We start from the raw sequence: 22,116 nt of genomic DNA, 5'->3' as shown, positions 1-22,116 counted from the left end.
AAAATCATCAAACAATTCTTTCATACCTATTTTATTTAATTTAATTTCAATAGTTTACATACATCAACTACAGAGTCTACCAAGACTGCATCTTCTTTCAATTTAAATATTCTTGGTCTTTATTACTTTATAATACAATCAGCTTTCTCTTCACCCACAAAAGTAATAAACAGAGAGGGAAAAAAAGCTGTGATAGAGCAGTGTACTGGTAATTTTCACCCCCATATTACTCCAGAAGAGAATGTTGTTTTGATCGGTGCATGAAGGGTTCCTGAAACACAAACATGCTCCAATATGATGAAAGTTTTATTAGGTTTTTTTTCCAATTACAGATGTATATGCCATGTCTTCAATGAAAAAAACCAACACCACACACCCTAGAAAACAAACCCTGGAAACAAAAAACAGGCGTAACTCCATGTTTGGTGCAGCAGGATGTCCCATATGTGCTTTGTCATAGAGACCAAAGGAAAAAAAAAATAAAATATATGTATATATATATGCACACACATACACACATATATGAAGAAAGTCTTGAAAGAGAGAAGTGACTTAAATGAATGGCCCAGAACTTGTTAATTGCCTGTTGTGATGGCTTTGGTAGAATCTTCTGAAGGGCGGTTCAGGTAGGTTCAGCTGTACTTGTTCTTCATTCATGCAAAACGCTTGTAAGACAAGACTTTTACCTGTCTGAGAATGAAACACAAACTAAAAGATGGTTACTCTGGCTTGATCCTTGGAGTTTTCAACAGCAGTGTTGAGGTAATGTTTGAGTCGGTTTAGTCCCATATACAGGTATGGCCGCTCTGGTCAAGTAGTACCATGTGCAACATCACAGAATCACAGAATATGCAGAGTTGGAAGGCACCCCCAAGGATCATTGAGCCCATCTCCTGGTCCTACCCAGGACACTCCCCAGGAGTCACACCATGTGCCTGAGAATATCGTCCAAATGCTTTTTGAACTCAGACAGGCTTGGTGCTGTGACCACTTTCCTGGGAAGCCTGTTCCAGTGCACAGCCACCCTCTGGGTAAAGAACCTCTTTCTAATATCTAGCCTAAACCTCCCCTGATACAACTGCAGACCTTTCCCTTGGGTTCTGTTACTGGTCACCACAGAGAAGAGATCAGTATCTGCCTCTCCTCTTCCCCTCACAAGGAAGTTGTAGACTGTGATGAGGTCTCCCCTCAGTCTCCTCTTCTCCAGGCTGAACAGACCAAGTGACCTCAGCTGCTCCTCATATGGCTTCCCCTCAAGGCCCTTAACCATCTTTGTTGCTCTCCTTTGGATACTATCTAGTAGTTTAATATCTTTCTTATATTTTGGCACCCAAAACTGCACACAATATTCAAGGTGAGGCCGCACCAGTGCAGAGTAGAGTGGGACAATCCCCTCCCTCGACCAGCTGGAGATGCTTTGCCTGATGCCCCCCAGGACACAGTTGGCCCTCCAGGCTGCCAGGGCACTGCTGACTCATATTTAACTTGCCGTCGACCAGGACTCCCAGGTCCCTTTCCACAGTGCTGCTTTCCAGCATCTCATTCCCCCGTCTCTAAGTACATCCAGTGTTGCCCCATTCCAAGTGCAGAATCAGGCACTTTTCCGTGTTGAATTTCATATGTTTGGTGATTGCCCAGTCCTCTAATTTAACTTTCTCCTCTGAGGAAGGAACATGGATTGTATACCTGTGTGTTGTGTCTGTGCCATCTGTGGACATTTTGAAGTCCACCTTCTGCACTTTGTTTCATACCCCAGAGCTGCCTCAGTGTGTGGCACATCCCTGCACAGGTATGTTGGCCTTCAGTTCTCCGCTTTATCGTACCATACAGTTTGGAGATGTGGAACATAGTCATGTGTAACAGCTTATGGTGAAGCCTTTCGGGAAATCTGCAGGCTAGAAGAAGCTATTTCGTGTTGTTCTCAGACCATGTGGGATAGTGAAGAGTTCACTACTTGCACATTTCTAACACAGTCAGCTGCACTGAGCATATACACATATGCACACAGTGCTGAACTGATTATGGGTCTTGGCAAAACCCTCCTGGAAGAGAGCTGGTGATATGTCACTGTAATGAAGATCCAATCCATCAAGTATGAAAATGAGATTCTCTTTGGTGTAATTAAAGGATCAGATAACTCAAATACAAAAGAATATATTTTAAATGTATAAATAATATGTGGAAAAGTATGAAGGGCACAAAAATGCCATAAGCTAAATGGAAAAATGTAATATAACTTGCAAATGTCTTTGGAATGTGTCTACAATAAGTGCAAAATGGATCAGTCTAAGTTAAGACACTTTTTTTATTGCCAATAAGAAAAACATTATTAAAGAACTGGTCCAATATCAAAATGGCATTTTAAAAGCATACTGTTACCTGTATATAGTTTTTATTAGCTTTCAAGTTTCTTCCATTGAGTTGTTAATGGTTCTTTTAAGAATTATGGTCCTGTAAGTGAATGGCTCACAGTGTCAGTACTTCTGCTGTTCTGCTTTGTGCTACTATATAAAAATAGATATTTTTTCCCCACCAAATATCTGGTTTTATTTCTCCATCATGTTTTAATAGAAAATATTGAGGGAAGAAAAATATTAAGCAACAACCAAAAAATCAAATGAAAATGCAACCTTTTTTTATTGAGCTTATGGTCAAATAAAAGACCATTGTGAAAAAACCCCCACCAATACTACATAAAAGCTTTTACCTGTATTACTACTATTAAAATGACTATCATACTGGTACTCGCTTATATTATACCTAATAACTGCTGTAATTACTTCCTCTGAGGCCTCTTGGCCTCTTCATCTTATGCATTAAGCTGCAGCTAAAAAATTCCTAGTCTGACTGTTTGTCTGATTGAGCTCTGTGCAGCATTTTGCATCCAGCTGAATCAAGTGCTGAGCTCCAGGTCCAAGTACAGTGTGGATCTCATCCCTCATCATCCCCAGAAGCTGACCTTGTGTGCCAAGACCTAAATTTCATCTCTCCTGCTTTTTTTTTCTTTTCATTTTCCCAGGACTGTGTACCACCACCTCACTGAGAAAATTACATGTCTTCATGCATTTTCTGTGATTTGCATCCTTTTTACTCGTTCTGTTATCCATTCTACACATCAAACTCCTGGCTGTAGTTTTCCTTCTCTGTATTGTATATTAGATTTTTCAGAGAGGGAAGCATTGTACATGTGTGTTGTGAAGTGCTATGGCAAAAGGCAGTACTGTGAAAGAGCTTTAGTCGAGATATATTTGTTCTTGTGGGCACTAAGGATGGCAAGGGGATAAAATGCTGTTTAAAAAAATGGTGCCACAGATCTGATGTCTTCCCTGACAAATTGAGGCCCCAGTTTTTCTGAGTCCCTGTTTTAAGTAAACCTGTGCACAAAGCTTCAGTGTTAGAGGGTCTGCTGCCCCTTTCTCTAGATGGCCATGGTGTGGCTCATCTTCTCTTTCATAGCTAAAGATCTTGCTTGAGGCATGGAAGCAGCACCCTGCACTCCTCCTTACCCAGGGGGATGCAAGCTGATATGTTGGAGAGCCCTGGCTGGGAAAATCAGATTTCTGACATCTCATAGGCTAAAACCTGTGTGTTTTGGATTGAGTTTTCTTGTTTTTTGGTTGTTTCTTTTTTTTAACTGTTCCTGACACATTTATATTCTATTATATTAAGTGGCTTCAATAGGAAATAGAGCTTCCCCAAGGTTTGGGACTATCGAAATATGTTCTGGTGGCCAGCTAGCATCATACATTTGCATCTGTTTTTCTGGTTTGTCTTAGAATTTATTGGTGGCTGAAGAAGAACAGATCTTTGTTGTCCTGAGGTTGTCTCCTCGTCCTTTTTTCTGTCTGAATGGTGATGTACACTTGAGGCGTGTCTTGGGAGAGACAGAGAAGAGCACATAAATGGGTGTAGTAGTTATGATCTGATTGTGGCAGTTAGTGAAACATCTTGATGTTGTGCCACTTAGAAATCATTGGGGCAGGAAGGAGCTGGGCAGGGTGGCTGGGTTTGAGACAAGGTTATTAGCTAAAGGGCTGCCTGTGGGACCTAAAATACTGATAAGAGCAGAAGGCTCTCCTACTACAGGGAGGTTGTTGATCATTTGCTTGTGACAGAGAATATTTTTTTTTCTGTGCATGACAGTGCACAGCTGATAATTTTCATATTTAGCACTTTACCCCTCTACCAAACACTCAGTTCTGGGAAGAGCTGGGGGAGTTAACTGGGTTAGGTGGACTGGTGATTCAATCCAGAAAGTCTTTTTGGTTCAAATAAATGAATAAAATTATTTTGGTGGGCAGAATGCAAAGCATGCAAGCCCTTTAGCCTGTAAACCAAGGATTGGTGGACGGGTTGTTTGTAAATTCAGTGGATAAAAAATACTGGAAAATTAAAATTATTGTACCTTAAAATGTTGACAGCGTGGTAGTGTAAGAAACTTTTTTGACAGATGCATGGCTGAGGCATAGTCTGCCTATGATCTATAGACATGAAGAATTTGTGAAGAAAATTGCTGATGTGGACATTTAAGATGCAGCAGAGTGCACTGGTAGTGAACTAGAGGTTGTTTAACATGAAAATGTGGTGGAAACTGAAAAAGAATGCAATTAGTATGGCTTCTGGAAAAAGTCTGTATATGTTGAGTTTAACTTGGAGAGTTTTTCAATCCTCAAGCAAAAATCATTTGACCCAAAAATCAGTCTGAAGTGGAAATTTACAAAATATCTAGAACTTGAGGCCATGATAGTAAGAAATTCGAATTGTTTAATGTACTTCTTGTTACATGAAGGGTACATATTTTCTGCCTAAAACTTTATATAATCATTTTAGTATAAAATGAGTATCTTTGATATCACGTTTTCTGGAGTTATTAAAACAGTTCGCATATGGAAGTACACAAAGGTGGGAGCCAAAGAGGGGAAAAAGAAAACAAACCACCTACAACAAAAGAGAGTTTCACTGGAAGGCAGCCATCTGGAGAGATGAGTAGGCAACTCCAACCAGTTTGATGGGCATTGGCTCTTACGTACAAAGCAGCACAAAAACTACTGGTGGGAGAGGATATGGATGTGATGTCACTTCAGGAAAGCTGTGCATGACTCTGGAACTCACATTGTAGAAGGATTTTAAGTATCTTCTGGAGCCTTAATATGACTACTGTGTGTTTGTAGACAACTTGTGACTGTGGCCATAAGGAACTGTTGCCATCAAAGGATTTAAGTTAACCCAATGAGTGGTGCTGAAGCTCAGCTTCTGGCCCAAGCAGCCCATGCTAACTATCTTGTCTCCTCCATTAGGAATACAACTTTGAATGGGAATTTCTTACAACCAACACACCAAGCAGAGAGCTGACAGCAGTTGCTGAGGATAAGGCCTTACCCTAAACACCCCTCTCTGTTTTGGGGCCAAGCACCTCATGCTGTGCCATTCAGGATTCACTGCTCTGACCTGGGTGACAGGAGCATCTGCTTTTATATCATAGAGCTTAGTAGTTGGAGTCTGTGGGAGAAAAGCAGTTTATTGTCCAGTGTATTGAGAGTCACTGATGCAGAGATTAGTGATCTCATCTTGGTCAGGAAATTTCCCACTCTTCTCTGGGGTGGAGAAATGCGTTTTGATTGCCCATGTAAAATGCAGCAGTGTGGACAGGCTGGATGAAATGTTGTTCCTCTTCCAACTCAGACTGGGCTGTGACTTGGCAAAGAGGACTTTCTCTAATTGCAGAAGAAGGTACAGTTAATGAAAAAATAAGTTTCTGAGACCTCGAGTGGATACTTTTTAGTTTTCTTCAATTCAGCCCCAAGTTCTCGGTTTTACATGGCACTTGAGTCTCTCATCATAAAGAGCCCTTCTTGTGCTAGAGGCGTGAACCCTTTAGATTTCAGACCATTTTTCTGCCTCCCCTGGCTGTCCAAGTAGTAGCATTGCTGCCTGAGTTCTTGCTCAAAGAGAACAGTGCTGTCTCACACAATGAAATCATCTCTGGCTGCCTTGAGAGCTCTGTGGACTTTGAGCCAGACATAATCCCTTTCCTGACATTTGAGTCTCATTAATTGAGTTAACAAGATGCTATCTGCACTCCATACTTTTGTAAATAGAACCTGCAGCAAAGATCTTAATGGCACCTGATATATCACACTGCCTTTACATCTATCAAGAGGTACCACTGCAGGAGTCACTTCCAAAAGCAGGTTGTGTTCTAGGTCCCATGGGTCCCTTTATAAGCTGTAAGAAATGCTGGTGGTCAAGGCCAACTGTTCAGATGTCTTTCAAGTGTCCCACTGGTGACCAAAACTCACTTTGTCAAGATGACAAATGGCTTGTGCATACCCCATTCACCTTAGAGCTTCATTCTAATGTCAGCTCCATTTACTTGTCAGAAACAGGTATTTTTTTTGCTTCCCGCAGTGCAAGTGGGGCAGGGGAAAGGAAGGAGTGAAGGGAACACAGACTGAAGAAAAAAATGCTTGTATGGCTTCTGTTCAGTGTATTATTATAGTTGAGATTGCAAGATTTGGACATACCAGAATCTGTTTGTTTGTACATGTGCAAAACAGAAAGAAGGGGATTTGCTTTTCAGAAGTGAGAACTGTCCCTGCAGGGCTATGATTATGCAAAAACGTGTTTTAACCACTGGATTTTTCAAGAAGAAAGTGATTGTGCAAGATTAGTTTCTTATTTTGGACAGCAGACTTCTTTCCAGAACAACATTTAAAAATAACTGTTTAATTAACAGAGTCTACTCAGAGCATAGGGCATTGTGCATGTGTCTGAGCTCTCATGGGTGGTTTCATTGACTGCAATGGTATTGTTATGTGGCTAAGTGATCACTGCTGTGATTGAGGGCTGATACATCTCACCCAACAGCAGCGATGGCCAGGCCACAAAATATGGTCAAAGTCATCTCGAGGACTGTAAAAGTGACTTTGACAGTTTTGGCTTTTAGTTTTCTCTCAATAACTTCCATATTGCTTTTGCTTAGTTCACAAGTCAAAATACGCCTTTTCTGCTGGTAGCTACAGTTGGCTGACGTTTTGAAAGTCACAATCTAACTTAATTTGGCAATGTGATGGATCACAACAGAGGAAAGCTTATTCCACCTTTCTTCCTTGCATCTGATGGAAACTTAGCATTCATCAGAAGTTTGAGTAGATATGAAGTAGGAACACATAGAAATGAGATGTGTCAAATTAAACATCATCGTGGCGTAAGTTTTTCTGACTAAATTCTCCTGAGACCTTCCCTTGCTGGCACCAGCTAGATGAAGGCCACTTGGGGATGACAGCTGCCCTGAGCTGCCCATGACATAGGATTACTGCTGCCCCTATGATATTTTACCTGACGAGCAGCAGTTGCAGCAAAAATGAGTGAGCCCTTGTGAGTTGATGACAGCATTAAAAGACCCTGAAAGCTTTTGCATCCTCCAAGGAGTCCTGCCTGAAATGCTCTTTTACCTTGTATCTTCCCACTCTTCTTTCTCTGTAGCAGCTGACAAGCTGGGGACTGTCCCTTCTCTCTGCAGACTGCTGTGAATAACCTTGTTTTTTTCTAATACCACTGTGTAGCACAGGCAAGATCACGAAAGAAAACAAATGTGGGGTCAGTGCTCAGTTTTCTTGCAAGTTCATTAAAACAGCAGTATCTGGAGGCCTTTAGCCTAAATAATTTTATAATAGAAAACAGACTCTCATTGCTTTCATTTGGGCTACTATTTTTATTTGGTTGTTGTTCCTCAAGCGTTTTGGTCCCATTTCAAAACTTGCTTCAATTAAACAAAGCAAATGTTTTTTTTGGTGCTTTCCAGTTTAAAATCTGTGCTATTGCTGCAAAACTTCTAGGAGTCCTCTGGATTATGAAACTAGGATTGACAGGGATTTTCCTCTCAAAATAACATTATAAAAACCCATTATGTAGATTAAAAATTTGAAAGAAAATAAAAACCCCTCTCCTTTTCCTCCCCCAGCCGAGATCTCCTGTTGCTGCTTCTGGCATGCATCACATCTTTGAGGATACAGTATCATGAGAAAACTGTCACTTGGTGATGTATTAGGGTAATATATCATGAGAGCATCGTTTCTTTAGAGGATATGGGCAGTAAAAGACATGATTCTGGCCAGACAGAGCAGCAGGGGACCCTGATTTTTTTTTCCTTTTCTTTAATCTAGCCCTGTTTTTGTGTTGTACAGAAGCGAGTTTCTTCATGGGATATGACTTGTTGCAGAGTAAGTTAGGAGGCCCATTGGGCTTTTTAAACTCTTTAAGAAGTAGATAGCCTCAAGGGCTGCTTTGTTCAAAGTTTTCAGAACAAGCCCAAAACTAGAGCATTTGCCACTGCCTAAATCTCCAGTGTAAAGATTGAGTAAGCAGACTTCAGACAGAGAAGGCAATAAAGATGTAATGACAGGTAACTATTGTTTGTATAATATATTTGTAGATTTAGCCTATCAAAATATAGTGAAATGGTGTTGATAAAAAAACCCAGTCAATGTGTCTCTCTTAAAGAAATGTCAAATGAAGTTTTAATTCACATCATTAGAAGAAAAAATACTATTGGTTAGTATTCAACCTGTAATAAAAAATATAGTTATCTCATCCAAAAATAGGAATTCTGAACTGAGGGACTTTGATTTTGATGTACTTTTTTACTGCTTTAATGTTTTTTTTCTCTCATTGACAACGTCTTCTGGAAAATAAACAACACCGTCTATAGGACTAGGATGGCATTAGTTAGGAAACAAATGCAGAGTACTGTTGAGGCACTCTTTTGATGGGAATGGATTAATTTTTGAGATGAGCCAGAACATGATACCATGGCTTGATGTAAAATTTGTTGAATTCAAATGATTTAATAATGTATTTTAAACCTTTGGCATAATCTGCTTTACCCTCTATGAAATCAGCTTGATAATTCATCAGTGCCATCTTCAACAATTTTTGGGACTAAAATTTGCTTAGGGTAAAAAGATGCAAATCTTAAATGCGTGCATCTCATTAAATGCGAAGGTGTGGTCTGCAGGAACCCCAGCGCGTACACCTTCCCTGAAACCTGGCTACTGGATTACTATAGGTATTTTTTTGAGTACAGTACAAACTGCTGGGAACCTGTGAAGACCTTGTCTCTTATTGCTAGAAGACTGTCATGCTATTCTTTTGACAGGTAAAGAGTTTTGCCTACAACTGTCCAGCTAAAGAACTCTAATCCGAAGTGGCACTTGGAGGTTGGGGTGGAGGCAGGGAGACTGAGAGCTATGCGGTCTGGATCCTGCTCTGGCTTTCTCACTGACTTAATCTTCGGTTACAGTAATTTTGCCTGACTATGTCTACTTTGTCCATAAGCTCACTGGAGCAGGGATGTGCTCATACAACGTCTGATGTAATGGGACCCTGCTCCCAGCTTCAGCCTTAGCATTAATGCAAACAAATGTAAGAGGAAGAGACAGTGCTTTCTTTTCACCATATACAGTGTAGCTGGCTGCTGTCGGGGAGTGTCAGGATTGCAGCAGGCCACCGAGGTCGCTTTCCTTGTGCTGGTGAACATAGTTAAGCACAGTGAAAAAAAACCCCCATCTATTCAGTCTATAAGGGGTTGTGAGTGATGTGTCCTGAATGACTTGCACATACTTATGTCTTCCTCACAGCAGTGGGGAATGACCATTTGCAGTGAAATTCGGTGTCATCTTTCAGCAGGGCCTTTGTTTTAATCATCTTTCCTAGGGAGTGGGGAGAGCTCGAATTATGAAGGGGGATGGTTGATGCTGGCTGAGCACCATCACAGGGAAAGCTGCAGCCTCCTCCCTGCTCACCCTGAGAGGCCAGATAAGCTAAACAGATTACAGGGATGAGGGGGCAAATCAGAGGCTACTGAGTGCTCTGCTCAAAAAAGGAAAGAGAGACTCTGTGAACTGAACTGGCATATTCTGTTCCGACTGAAATACTGTCATTTGCATCTAATGCAATTCATGCTGAAATCACGGTCTTGTTGTGCCATGGGCAAGGACCTAATGCTGAAGATACTTGAAGCATATGTTTGGCTTCGCTCCTGTGAGCTGTCCCATTGCAATTGAAGACATGCTTAAAATAACAGGACCTTTGTCGGTGAAACATATGGCTTGGTGTTTGTAGGTTCATGAGGGTAAATGGAGAGAACTGTATCGTTTTGCAGAGAACAGACGTTGTTTCATAGGGAAATATTGTACCCACAAAATATGTTTTTGCAAGTTAAAAAACCAAAGAGATAATTGAAGGGGAACAAGGGAAACGAGACCTTATCCTCATCTCCCTTGACAGTGGTTCGAAGTGTCTGCAAACATCTCTCCCTGGGGAGTGGTGTCTCCTCCCTGAAGCCAAACTGTGTGACTCTTGTTCAGGCAGAGGAGTGCTAATGGAAGGCAGCATCCCACAGTTTTAGCAGGGATTGCTTGCTTGCTTCAACTCTGCCAGTTAAAGGGAGGTTTGTAAATCGGACCCAAGACAGCGAGTTCCAGGCAGGAGTGCCAAAGAAGCAAGGGTACTATTTTCAGAAAGAGCCTCAGGATTTGTCTAGACCATGAGTTACACACGTGTTTGAACCTGTTCTTGAGTTCAAGTTGGCCCAGCATCGGGACTGTTTGCACATAAACTTAGGTGCAGGCACAGGCTTGGGAGCATGGTGCTCCCAAGCTTTGCTGCGGGACAGAGCTTGTAGCCAGTGCTGACCCAAACTTTTGCTCCTGTGACCTGTGTGGACTGAGTGTGGCTCTTTGTGTACTTGAGAGGATGCTCTGGCCATGTGCAACACCTGGCAGAGAGCCTAGCACATGGTCTAAGAACATGTGGATCATGGCACATGGTGTGAGCCTGTGTTTGAGCCTGCCCTTTGCCTTGCAGTGGAGAGTTTGCCTATGTGAATTGAGTGCACTTGTTTCATTAATTTTAAACGGCTTTTTCTTCTCCTAAGGTCATATGTGCATATTTGAAAGCTGCTTCCCAAATTCCCCAGGGGTGACTTTTGCCATTGTTTGAAAATTGTTATTGTTTTCACAGATGATCCCACATTCTGGCAGAAACTTAAGGACACTCTGAACTACTTGTTGAGGAGTCCTATCAGAATTACTAGTGGGACTGTGATGAATAATGGTGAAAAATCAATGTCTCCAGGGTTAACCATTAATGGCAGTTTGTATTTCTACCTAATCTGTCTCTCTTGCCTTTATTATTTTTCTCTCCACAACTTTTTTTTTGATTAGATGAAAGTTTAAGCAACATTTTTCCTACTCAGTATAAATAGTTAATAACCTCAGGATATCAGAAATGTGGTACAAGCCTCCTAAAAGCATTTTCAATACATAAAAAGAAAAAAAAAAGGAAAAAACAGACCATCACCATGGACATCTAGCCTACTCAGAAACTACATCTGTAATGTCTTCAGCAGCCAGCTGTGACCTCACAACAGTGGGCTCAAGTACCATTGATGGAGGCACTCTTTGGTACAGCCCAGAAGACATGAAGCAGACTCCTATTTTTTTTTCCCTCTTGAAGTTAAATCTGGGTTGAAAAGAGCTATCCTTCTGGTGGCTGCTGTGAGACGGCAGGAGCCCAGTGGGGAACCCTGTAGAAAGTTGGCTGTGGCTTCCAAGCTGTGGTTTGGCACACATCCTTGTCCAAGACCTCTGCCAAATATTCAGACTCCTTTTTAGTATTTTTTTTTCCTTTTCATGTTGGCATTTTATTTAACTGTACCACATGAGTTTAAGGCTGTTAGTTTGATATACTTTGTCACCAGAATGGGCTATTTTGTGTGGAGTTCTTTGATGGAAGGTAAAAATATGAGGTGTATGTAGAAGGTGAACAAATTGCGTTGAGAGGAGGTTGTAGTAAAGGTAACATGAAACAGTAACACTGGTATCGGGTCTGGTTAGTGTATCTCTCCTGCGTGAGAATTTGACATCACCTTTGCCGGCCAAGTTAAGGAGACCTTTGGTTCTCACTGGGGAAGCGTGGGAGAGAGGAGAAACATGGGCGCCCAACAAAACTTTCTGATCTTTCCCCAAGAAATTAAGACACGAATTCTCCAGCAGTTGGACTTGGTGAGCACAGGAGAGGGTCTGGGGTGATCCTGCAGCACTTCCCTAGATTTTCATCTCCAAGGGAGTCTGGAATTCCAGTGTGAACCGTTTGCCGAGCCGAGCACTGACTGGGGAGTTGCGTCAGCTGCGGCAGCATTGTTCTGGATCAGCCTGACCTCTTTTAAAAAAAATACGTATTTTTCCAACACTAATAAAAACCTTAGCTGAGGTTCTCTCCCTTTCTGTGTGTGTGCCTGAGCACTAAATTAAAAAAAAAAAAAATAATCCCAGATGTGAATCTATAAACCATCTGTTTAAAATAACTATTGTGCAGGACTATAATTAAAAGTTATTTATTATGAATCTTGGGATCCGATTATGGATTTGACTGACTCCCAGGTTTCTGACTTAGCAAACGGTTTATGTATTTATGAGCCATATGTCTCCTCTGCACCTCTTGGTGCCAGAGTGCATGTCCTTTAAACAAAAGGAAAAAAATCCCCTACCCTCCCATAGCTGTTGGCTTCTGATTGTTGCCGTCCAAGAAGTTTTCTCTTAAGAACAGCAAAAATCAAAGTATCTGAGAGCTGTCAACAGATTCAGAGACACTGTTGACAATACAGATGGAGGTTTGCTAATACAGGTCTCCTGCATGCAGCTACTTAGTGACTTTCTAAATGTCTGACTGGGACAAGTAATGAAATGTTATGATTACTGGGGGTAGGAGGGGACATAATTGGAAGGAAAGGATTTGTTGCTTAAGTCCTATTTGCTCTCAGCCTCCACTTCACTCTTGTGAAATGGGAGGGAAGGAGGCAGCAGAATTGAAAAAAACAGATGGATAGTGGACATTAAGAGCAGTGTTTTGGGCAACTGGATAAATTGGATGAAGGAAAAAAAATCCTTCCGATGACAATTACTCTTTGTTTTATATTTATACTCTTACACCCAGTGGGCCCAGGAGATCTGCACTGGATAATGCCTGACTGCAATAGACTAAACAATGATTTACCAGCTCTGCTTTATCTGCTTCGGTCCTATGATGGATCAGCATGGTACATTAACCCTTTGCTCCACATCTGCTGGCCTTGTTTTCCAAGTTGCAGCATTGAGATAAAACATCTGGATTTTTTTAAAAAGTATTTTAGGATTAAATCCAGTATTGGAAGCAGGAAGAGGTATGTGGATGCACTTCCCTGGAGCTACATTCATCTCTTCTTAGGACAAGAGGGATTTTGCCATGTCAGGGCAGCAATATGTTGCAACTGTGACTTTACTATATTTTTTCAGCAAAAAGCCCCAAAAGAAGTGGTGAGGGCCACAGGCCTTAGTGATACTATACCTCACACCCTGGAAGAGCAGCCCAACTCTGATGGCAGGGACTTAGGCATTCTGGGATAACATCTGAAACAGCCACTTTTGGAGCTGTATGGGACTTGCCTGTAATACAAGCTAGAGAGGGGAACAGCAACTTTGAAAATCCCATCCCATTTAAGTGCTTAGCAGCTCTTCTTGTGCTGGAAAAGATTGACTGTATTTACCTGGCATACACAGAGCTGTTCTTTAAGGCAGGAGGATGCAGTTTCTCCTCCAAGGGACAGAGCTGACCTTACTCTTTTCTCCAAAAAAAAAAAAAAAAAGGTAAAAAAGAGGTACAGGGTGGTGAATGTGGCACCTCCTGCCCCCCTTTTAGCACCATGCTGTGACAACTGACTTGAGATAGTGATCCAGGTTTAGTGCCCTCCACATCCAGAGGCAAGTCAATGATTCAGCTCCTACTTTCCTCAGAAGCATCCTTGCTGTGAGGACCGCTGACTTTTGGGAGCAAGAACAAACCCCTTTCTGCTAAAGCCAGGCTACTGAATAGCAAGTAGTTCAAGGTCTACTGGGATAGAGAAAGGAAATGTGAATATGTAGCCTACTGCTTAAGACACCCTCCAGGCAGGAAGGACCCTTCAGTTCTTGTCACTGTACTGTGGGCCACCAATATTCTTCATGTGGAACAACTACTTAATGCAAAACAGTCCTTGACACCAGGACATAAACTCCAAAATCATCTCTCCCAGAAAACCTGCTAAACCATCAGCTTTGCTGGTGATAAGGAAAGAAAAGTAAGACCCAAATTTGGTTGCCCCCTGGGTTGGCTCAATGGTACCAAACTCATCATTGGCAGAGAATTTTGCCAATATGGCCAGTCTTCGCGAGGGAAGATTTGGGAAAGGTCATTAACCCTTCGAGCCTGCGCAGTGGATTTTTTTTTTTTTTCAGGTGAGACACAGTGTGCGCTGAACTGAGCCCACCCTACCTCAGGATTAAAGGGTGGACTCAGTTCAGCGCACACTGTGTGATTTAAGCAATGTGGGGCAAACAGGAGGCTTTTACTTAGGTAAAATAACTAACAAGTATCTCCTGTTTAAAATATGTGTGTTGGGGTCATCCTTAGGAACTTGCATTGCCAACCATATTTTTTGATCTCATTGTGCATTGCCAACAAGAATCAACCATGTCAGGATGTATCTGAGGGCAGAAGAAGGCAGATGGCACTCGGAGAAGACAGAATGAGAAATTGCCTAGGAAGTTGGGCTGCATGAGGCATTTGCCTCAGCAGTCCCCTGAGAATCAGGGAACAAAAAGAAATACAGAGCTGCATTATACTTCTCGTCACTCTCACTGCCATCTGCAACAATAATTTCTTCTTTTGGAAGAGTCAGTCCAATCAGTAGCTCCCCACTGAACTGATGTGCGTCCAGCCCAGCTAGGTTTGTTCTCAAGGGCACTTTGCATCTTGCTTCTCTCAGAGGTGCATGATGCATGCTGCAACTGGGTAAGTCATGTTCTCTGAAGGAAGAAACTCTGAAGTGAATTTTGCCCTTCCTTCACAAAATCTTTTGCCATGCAGAAGATTTTCCCACAGATAAAGTTGGTGGGGCTGATGGGCTTATTAAATCTTTCCTTGGGCAAACTGTCATTGAAGAGAATCAGATCTTAGCAGAACCCTTTAAAATACAGACTGTAGTTGATTTGGTAAGCTTGATTCAACAGGCTTTATGGCAGCAAAGTGAAGGGGCACTATGTTCACATTAAGGGAATCACAGTTTCACTGTGCACTTTAAAAAAGATGTTGAACCAGTTGCAATGCTGTGCTGTGGCTGCTTTATGCCAGTTCAGAGCTACATCCCTGCCATAAATTCAGCTTAAGTTGCCAGTTAAATAGCATTTATGGTTGCTCTGCTAGAGTGATGCAGAGCAGCCAGCACATAGCAGTGACCTGGCTTTTTACAGTAGGCGTTTGTGTCGTTGCAGCTGCGCTTTAGGGCCTGATTCTCATTTGCTGATTTCACAGTGTCTTGGTGAGAGTCCTCATTTACACTGATAAGACTGAAGTGCCTTTATAGCTCCCATCAGATCAGGCAGTGACTTTGAAGAAAATAAACCTCTGATTTTAGACAAAGAGCTGGAGTGTAATAAAAGCTGCATGTTATCCTTCACAGGCACCTTGAATGAGGCCACAGGGAGCAAAATAAAAAGACTGGAAAGCACGGCCTCTTTTCCTTCAGTTTTATGATTTACATTTTTCTAGCCCTTTGATTTTTTGGTCTCTAATTAAGTCATAAGATTGGGTGAGGTGGGTGCTTACATGAACTGGATGGCCACCTGTGTCACTTAATGAACTGAGCTACTAATTATAGGTGGAGGTGACTTCAGAGGGCTACTTTCAGTCAGGAATTTGAAGTAGCAAAACTTTGCTAAGAGAAACGCCCAAAGTATTTGTTTTCGGGAAGGGTTGTCACCACTGGGGCAAGGTAAGCTATAAAAGGAATATTTCTGCTGCCTGCTGTCGCACATTCTCTATTGACATTCCTTCATGTAGTCAATATGCTCTTTGGGCTTGGGAAATCACTGGCTTTTTGCCATAGAAAGATGACACTATAATGTACAGTGATTTTATCTGCTCATGGTTTTCTCAGCGTTTTGGGGAGAAAGATGAATTCCACTAGTCATCTTTTCTGGTATAGTATATAGTAGCCTCTTTTAAAGGACCTCTGGGTAGGCCAGGTAGTACCACCAGCTAAAAATGATTTTCTGCAATGGAAAAGTTTTGTCTTCTTTGAGGTTTCCAGCTCTTCCTCTGCCATTTGTCCTTCTGTTGCATAAGAAGTAATTCCCGAGCTGTGTCGTTCATAGGGCAGCACCTCAAGACCCTGAGAATATTTCGATAAGTGCGTGGTGTAGGTAGTTGTTCACTGAAGTTACATGGATTTCTTCAGTGGGGCACATTTTCTTTATGAGAATGGGTAGCAGTCATGAATTACTGTGTAAGCGGGGTAAACACCATTTACTTGGGCTCCTGAATTATTAAAAGACTGTTTTCTACTGCATTCCTTCAAGGGGAGAGAGATGTATTGAATCACAAGGACCATTCCTGAAGTGAAAGAGCAGACTGCTATCCTCATGTTTTTTCTGAATTGAAAGAAATGGTAGCATTGCGTTTGGTTTGCTTGCAATAGCTTTTGTTTTTTTGTTTTTTGCTTTTTTTTTTTTTTCAGAATAAGGAAGTGACATGCAAAAGGGAGAAGTGTCCAGTGCTCTCCAAGGACTGTGCTCTCGTCATTAAGCAGAGAGGAGCTTGCTGTGAGCGTTGCAAAGGTGTGGTTCCCTTCCTGTTGTTTCCCGCTTTTTAAAATGTGATCAGTGCACATTTAGGTTGCCAGAGATAGGACAAAGTTTGGAGCTTCTCAGCTGGAACTTGGCTGTCACCAGAGGCTAGAAGAGGGCAGTAACCATAATCAAAATATATATGTTTACAAAGCTGAGAGAGATACATAACTTCACATATTTTTCCTGCAATTATTACTTTTTGCATGGCGATGGTCCTTTAGAAATACAACTTTATTCTTCATTGCTATGTTGTCAGTCTTTTAAGAGTTATCTCCTAATTTTATTAGGAATATTTTAGATGAACATCAATCTGCTAGTAGTCACCAGTCAATAAGAATTCCTTAAACTTTTTGTGTGGTTGGACAGAATAGCAATAATGCTTCTGAGTAATAAAGAGCAGGGTAATTATACATGCCTATTCCTATTTCTCCTCATACTGGAAACAAACCAAGCAAATTTTATTCATTGTACTAAACATTTCCTGATTCAAAGAATAATATTGTGGACACTTTTATGAAAACCAAATGAGCAACAGTATGAACATTATACATTTATTTATTGACCAATACTGTATATTCTAAACTCTTTAGAATGAGAGAATTATAAAATAAAAAAAAAGTAGTGTAGGCATGCATGGCATGTATCTACTATGCTTAACCACATGACAAATATACAAGTAGATGAAGTTGAAAACTAGGGTTTTTTATATTGATGCAGTAAGTAATGTGCTCTAAAACATTTATTTTGCTGAGGGACTGCTGACACAATCACTGAGGTTCAGAATGTCAGATTCATACAGCTTTACTTTATTTTTCCTCTGTTGTTTTTAATTCCCCAGTGGTGATTGTGTGCTATTGGGAGGGAGATAGAGTAGGATAAATTGTTAGGAAATGGAAGCATTTATTGCCTTCTCAGGGGAAATACAAATGCAGGAAAACAGATTACACTGAAATTCAGATGGAAGAGACATAATGGATATGTATTTTTCCTGAATGGTTGCAGAGGTGTGTTAGATGCTGTGCTTATGATTTGCTTCTGTGCTGCAGCTATGGAATAGGTTTGGCAAGCCCTAGTTCGAGCATTTGTCTAGAAGCCTAGCTTAAAAGAGAAGGAAATGAACTGGAAAAAAATTAAAGCATTACAGAAACAGTAAGAATTTGAAGTTGCACGTTTTACGTAAATTACATGTAATTTATTTCTTTTGTAAAATAGTGTTTAGTGTCAGCTTTATAGGAAAAGATTCCTAAGTGTCAGTTTGATTAGGATGGAGGTTGATTTTTCATTTCCATAATGGAATATGTAATTGCTCAATGGTCTGAAAATTTTATATACATACATATACATATGTGCATGCATGCATGCAAAATTAAAAGAATGGATGTTTCAAAGTTAAAAATACAGTGTTTTAATTCAGACTCCTTGTAAGATTTTCTGTTTATCCTGAATTGGGGGGGGGGGTACCTAAGGAACATTATTAATAGACTTGAGCCTAGCATCTGCAGATTTGTATACCTGACATCTCTAATGTGATAATTAATAGAAACTGTTAAAAAATAGAATTAGGAGGCCCATGGATACTTGAGATAGAAGAGTTAGTTAGAGTCCTTCTAATATATCAGTGGACAGAGAGATCCCACTAATAGGCATCCAATAAGATCCCTCATTAAAAAAGTGCTAAAGAAACTAAGCAGCCCTGAGTTTGTAGAGAAAGTCTCCTCATCAGCAAATAAGTAACACGTGAAGTGTATGATCCTTTCATAGTGAAAGAAGGTTGCCAGCACATCCTTGCAAAGATCTCAACTTGTCAGTGTGCTCAGAAAAAAACTAGAAAAGGGGCGAAGAGTGACAGAAATAGTGCTGCTGATGACCTAATCTCTGTAGCATTGTAAAGGAGGAGGGCTGCCTGCAAGGAGTTGCAGAAAGTTCTCTCAGTAGCTCTCCAAAGGGAAGACTGAATGTTAAGTTTGTTAGGAAAGGAGTAGCTTACAAAACAAAATGCCCCATTTTCCCTCTGTGTGAGTCAGGTAGGCTGCTTATTATTGCCCTTCTGGAGGCTAAAGTAGAACTATGGACCTTGCCCTGTATTTTTGACACTCTCCTAGGTGTTTCTTAGTGGCTGCTGTCAGACAAAAGATTCTTGGTTAAAAGGATGCTTGGTCTGATCTAACATGGCAGTTTCTATGTGCTTAAAATGCAAGAAGAACTTTAAATTTCAGAATTTAAAGAAAAAAAGCTCTCAAGGGCTTAATTTTCAAAGTAGATGTGAAATTTTCGACTTAGTTTTTCTGCTCCTTCTGAAAGGTAAAGCAAAATATGCACCAATTTATGAACTACAGCAGTCCTGACTCCACACATTGTCACCGGGTCATTCTGGTTCCAGCGGAAGAGGCTGATGGAGCCACTTCTATCCCCAGGAAGGCCACTTGCTCTCCTGAACACTGCTGGAGCTCCTACTCTGTTATGTGCAAGGTTCAAAACGAATGTCCCATGGGGAGTAATTGGGGAATCAAGGCTGGAAATACCAGCCTGGCTGCCTAGCACTTCAGCTGCTCCCTTTGGTGTCCCAGCAGCTCCCCAGCACTCCCCACACGAAGCTCAGCTGCAGCTGGGACTTGGCCCTGCAGCACTTGTTCTCAGTTACTATTTTGTCAGGCTGCCAGAGTGCCCATAGGGAATGCAAGCAGGAAAAGGGAAACAGGGATTTTTTTTTATTTTTTTTTTTATTTTTTTTTTACTGGTTGCATTTCATCTAAACGTGAACAAAATGTTATGAAGAAAAGATCTCAGGATCTGATGGCTTTTTTCTTGGCTTCTTTCCAAAGCCTAGAAGAGCTTAATCAGGCCTTAGAGGCTGTTGCCAGCTCTCTTTGATAGCTTCATGTCTTCCTACCTTGTGAAGAAATGAATGAATGAATGAATGAGTGAATGAATGAATGGCTGCTGTCATTTGAATGCAACATCAGAAGGATAACATTAAGACCAAAGGGAGTATTCCAGAACTGGCTTGTGTAGGAAGGAAACCACTGCTTATGAGTCATTTGTGACATTGCTGCCAGTGCATTTCATTCTGTCATGAGGAGCATGAGGACATATGCCCCCATTGCTGGGAGGTTGGACTAGATGACCTTTAAAGGTCTCTTCAAACCCCAACTGTTCTATGATTTTATCTATCTGCAACACTGCATGCAGCTGAACTCTTGTATTGAGAGCTTTGCATACAGGAGAAACTGAATTGTTGGTAGAGAACTTTTCTTGCAAACAGTTGTGTACTAATCATAAGTCCCTTGCTTCTGTCTGGGTATTTGTATGCTACTTAGATAATTTCTAGCGCTTTTTTTTTTTTTTGTATTTCTTAATAAACAGAAAAAGTAAGGAAGAACAGCAAGTATGGCTTTTGCAATCAGAAAATCCACTGTGGTGGAAATTAAATAGGAAAAGATTTGGCTTTACTTAATCTCGGAATCATAGAATATTGAGTTAGAAGAGTCCCACGAGGATCATCAAAGTCCAACTCCTGGCCTTGCACAGGACAACCCCAAGAATGGGTCAGAGAGTGTTGTTCAAACAACAGTTCAAACAAATGCTCTTGAACTCTGTCAGGCTTGGGGCCATGACCACTTTTCTGGGGAGCCTGTTCCAGTGCCCAGCCACCCTCTGGGTGAAGAACTTTTTCCTAATACCCAGCCTAAACCTCCCCTGACACAACTTCATGCTGTTCCCTTGGGCCTGTCACTGATCACCAGAGAGAAGAGATCAGTGCCTGCCCCTCTGCTTCCCTCGTGATGAAGCTGTAGATTGCTAAGAGGTGTAAGATTTAAATTAAGATTTAGGATTTAAATTCTCCAGACTAGCCAGAGTTTTAACATTGTTCTTGACTTTAGGCCCACAGGACCTTGATAGTAGCGTCAGTGGGGCAAGGCACAATTTTGCTGTGTGTTTATGCAAAGTCTGGAACAGAGAAATGTAGACCTGTGATTATGGCTCCCTGATGCAAGGAGAGTAAAAATGACTAAGACTAATAGTGAAAATTTTCAAGAAGAATATTCTTTTGACAGATATTTACTGTAGTTTATAAAACATACCATGTACCTCTAGAATACTATTCGTTTTGAAAATACTAAAAAATTAAGCCCTCTTATTACTTTTGCAAGGTCACTTTTCATCTCTGATTTTATTTAATATATTTAATGAAAACATATGAGATCACTGAGATTGTAGAAATAAGCATTTTCTTATGTAGTTGGATGGAGACCTGTCACTTAGATATAGAACTCTCTACAGATCTAATAATAAATTATTTGCTTTTTGAAGAAAGTGGTATTACTGGCTCAGGACTGCCTAAAGTTTGCATTTCTAAAATGGTGCATGATATTCTACTCTCTTGTCCTAAGAATCTGAATCTTCTATGGATATGCAAAGACAAATTTGGTGGTATTTTTTTTACAACAGAGACAATTTGTTCAGAATTTTCTTCCGTTCCCCTGTGAAATTTTGCATTTTCTGTCCTTCTTAACTTTTGAGAGTTACTGGGGTTTTTTTTGTTGTGGTTGGTTTTTTTGTTTGTTTGATTTTGGATTTTCTTTAAATTATGGATCTTAGAGGTTCTTGTGCTATGCTCCATTGATCTGAAATCTACCAAAGAATGGAATCTCAACCCAGGCAACAGCAGTGCTAGGTCCCCTGAATACTGAATATCCAAAACTATTGTAGTTAATTGTGCATTTCTTGGAAAGGCTATCAAATACTGTGGTTGAGGATTTCAACTCATTTCAACAGCCAAGTTCAGCTATTATGACTGGCTTGCAAAGGGAGTTAGAGGGAGGTTATAAGATTATCGGTGTTCTGGCTCTCTACTAATGCCCTAGAGGATCCATATATACATTTGTCACTTTGTTCACTGTGGACACCCCTAGTATGAGATGCCAATACCAGTTTGGTGTGCTGCTGTAAGACTAACAGGGGACCTTTGTGTGGGGCCCTCTAACTTGCAGCCCACCCTTGCATGCTTTAAGGCAAGCTCTCAGAGACAAGGGATGATAACATCGATGGACGGGGATGGGATCGGATGGGAAGACAATATAGATATTTTCCTAAAAGGTCTTTTTCACCTTCACCTGAATAATCTAGTCCTGGCATCTGTCAGAGACTGGTTAAGGGAAAAGATGTCTTAACTTTTCTATTGGTCTTTCCCACTGCTTCTGAGCCTCTTGGTAATGCGTTCCAGCTCCAAATCAGGAGGCCTTTTTCTTGAGGCTGGAAGTACGGGTCCATGTCAGCATTCATTCAGTTTTTAGCTTTGTATTTCAAGCAAAGGCAGAGATTTTGAAGCAGTGACACATAGCCATCAGGGACAGTACCACCCAGTATAATCCTGATGCCAGTTTTAATTACTTATGGTTATGCCTAAGAAAAG

At 41.0% G+C, this 22,116-nt stretch overlaps 1 protein-coding gene across 3 annotated transcripts in view; it reads left to right on the top strand.

Annotated features, from left to right (window-relative positions):
• Positions 1-22,116, top strand: part of BMPER (BMP binding endothelial regulator) — a 147,464-nt gene that overhangs the window by 6,908 nt on the left and 118,440 nt on the right. For 2 of the 3 annotated variants that reach the window (XM_018075933.2, XM_018075931.2), the window contains exon 2: positions 16,592-16,691. The exons of the other annotated variant lie outside the window; for it this stretch is intronic. In XM_018075933.2, coding sequence (XP_017931422.2) covers positions 16,592-16,691 — 100 coding nt within the window. The remainder of the gene's footprint in view (positions 1-16,591; positions 16,692-22,116) is intronic. 3 annotated transcript variants of the gene reach the window in all.

This window comes from Manacus vitellinus, unplaced genomic scaffold (assembly GCF_001715985.3).
Source record: "Manacus vitellinus isolate BGI_N305 unplaced genomic scaffold, ASM171598v3 scaffold_3_pilon, whole genome shotgun sequence".
Classification (NCBI taxonomy): domain Eukaryota; kingdom Metazoa; phylum Chordata; class Aves; order Passeriformes; family Pipridae; genus Manacus; species Manacus vitellinus.
The sequence above is the reverse complement of the archived record's forward strand: the minus strand, read 5'-3'. Positions and strand labels throughout refer to the sequence as shown.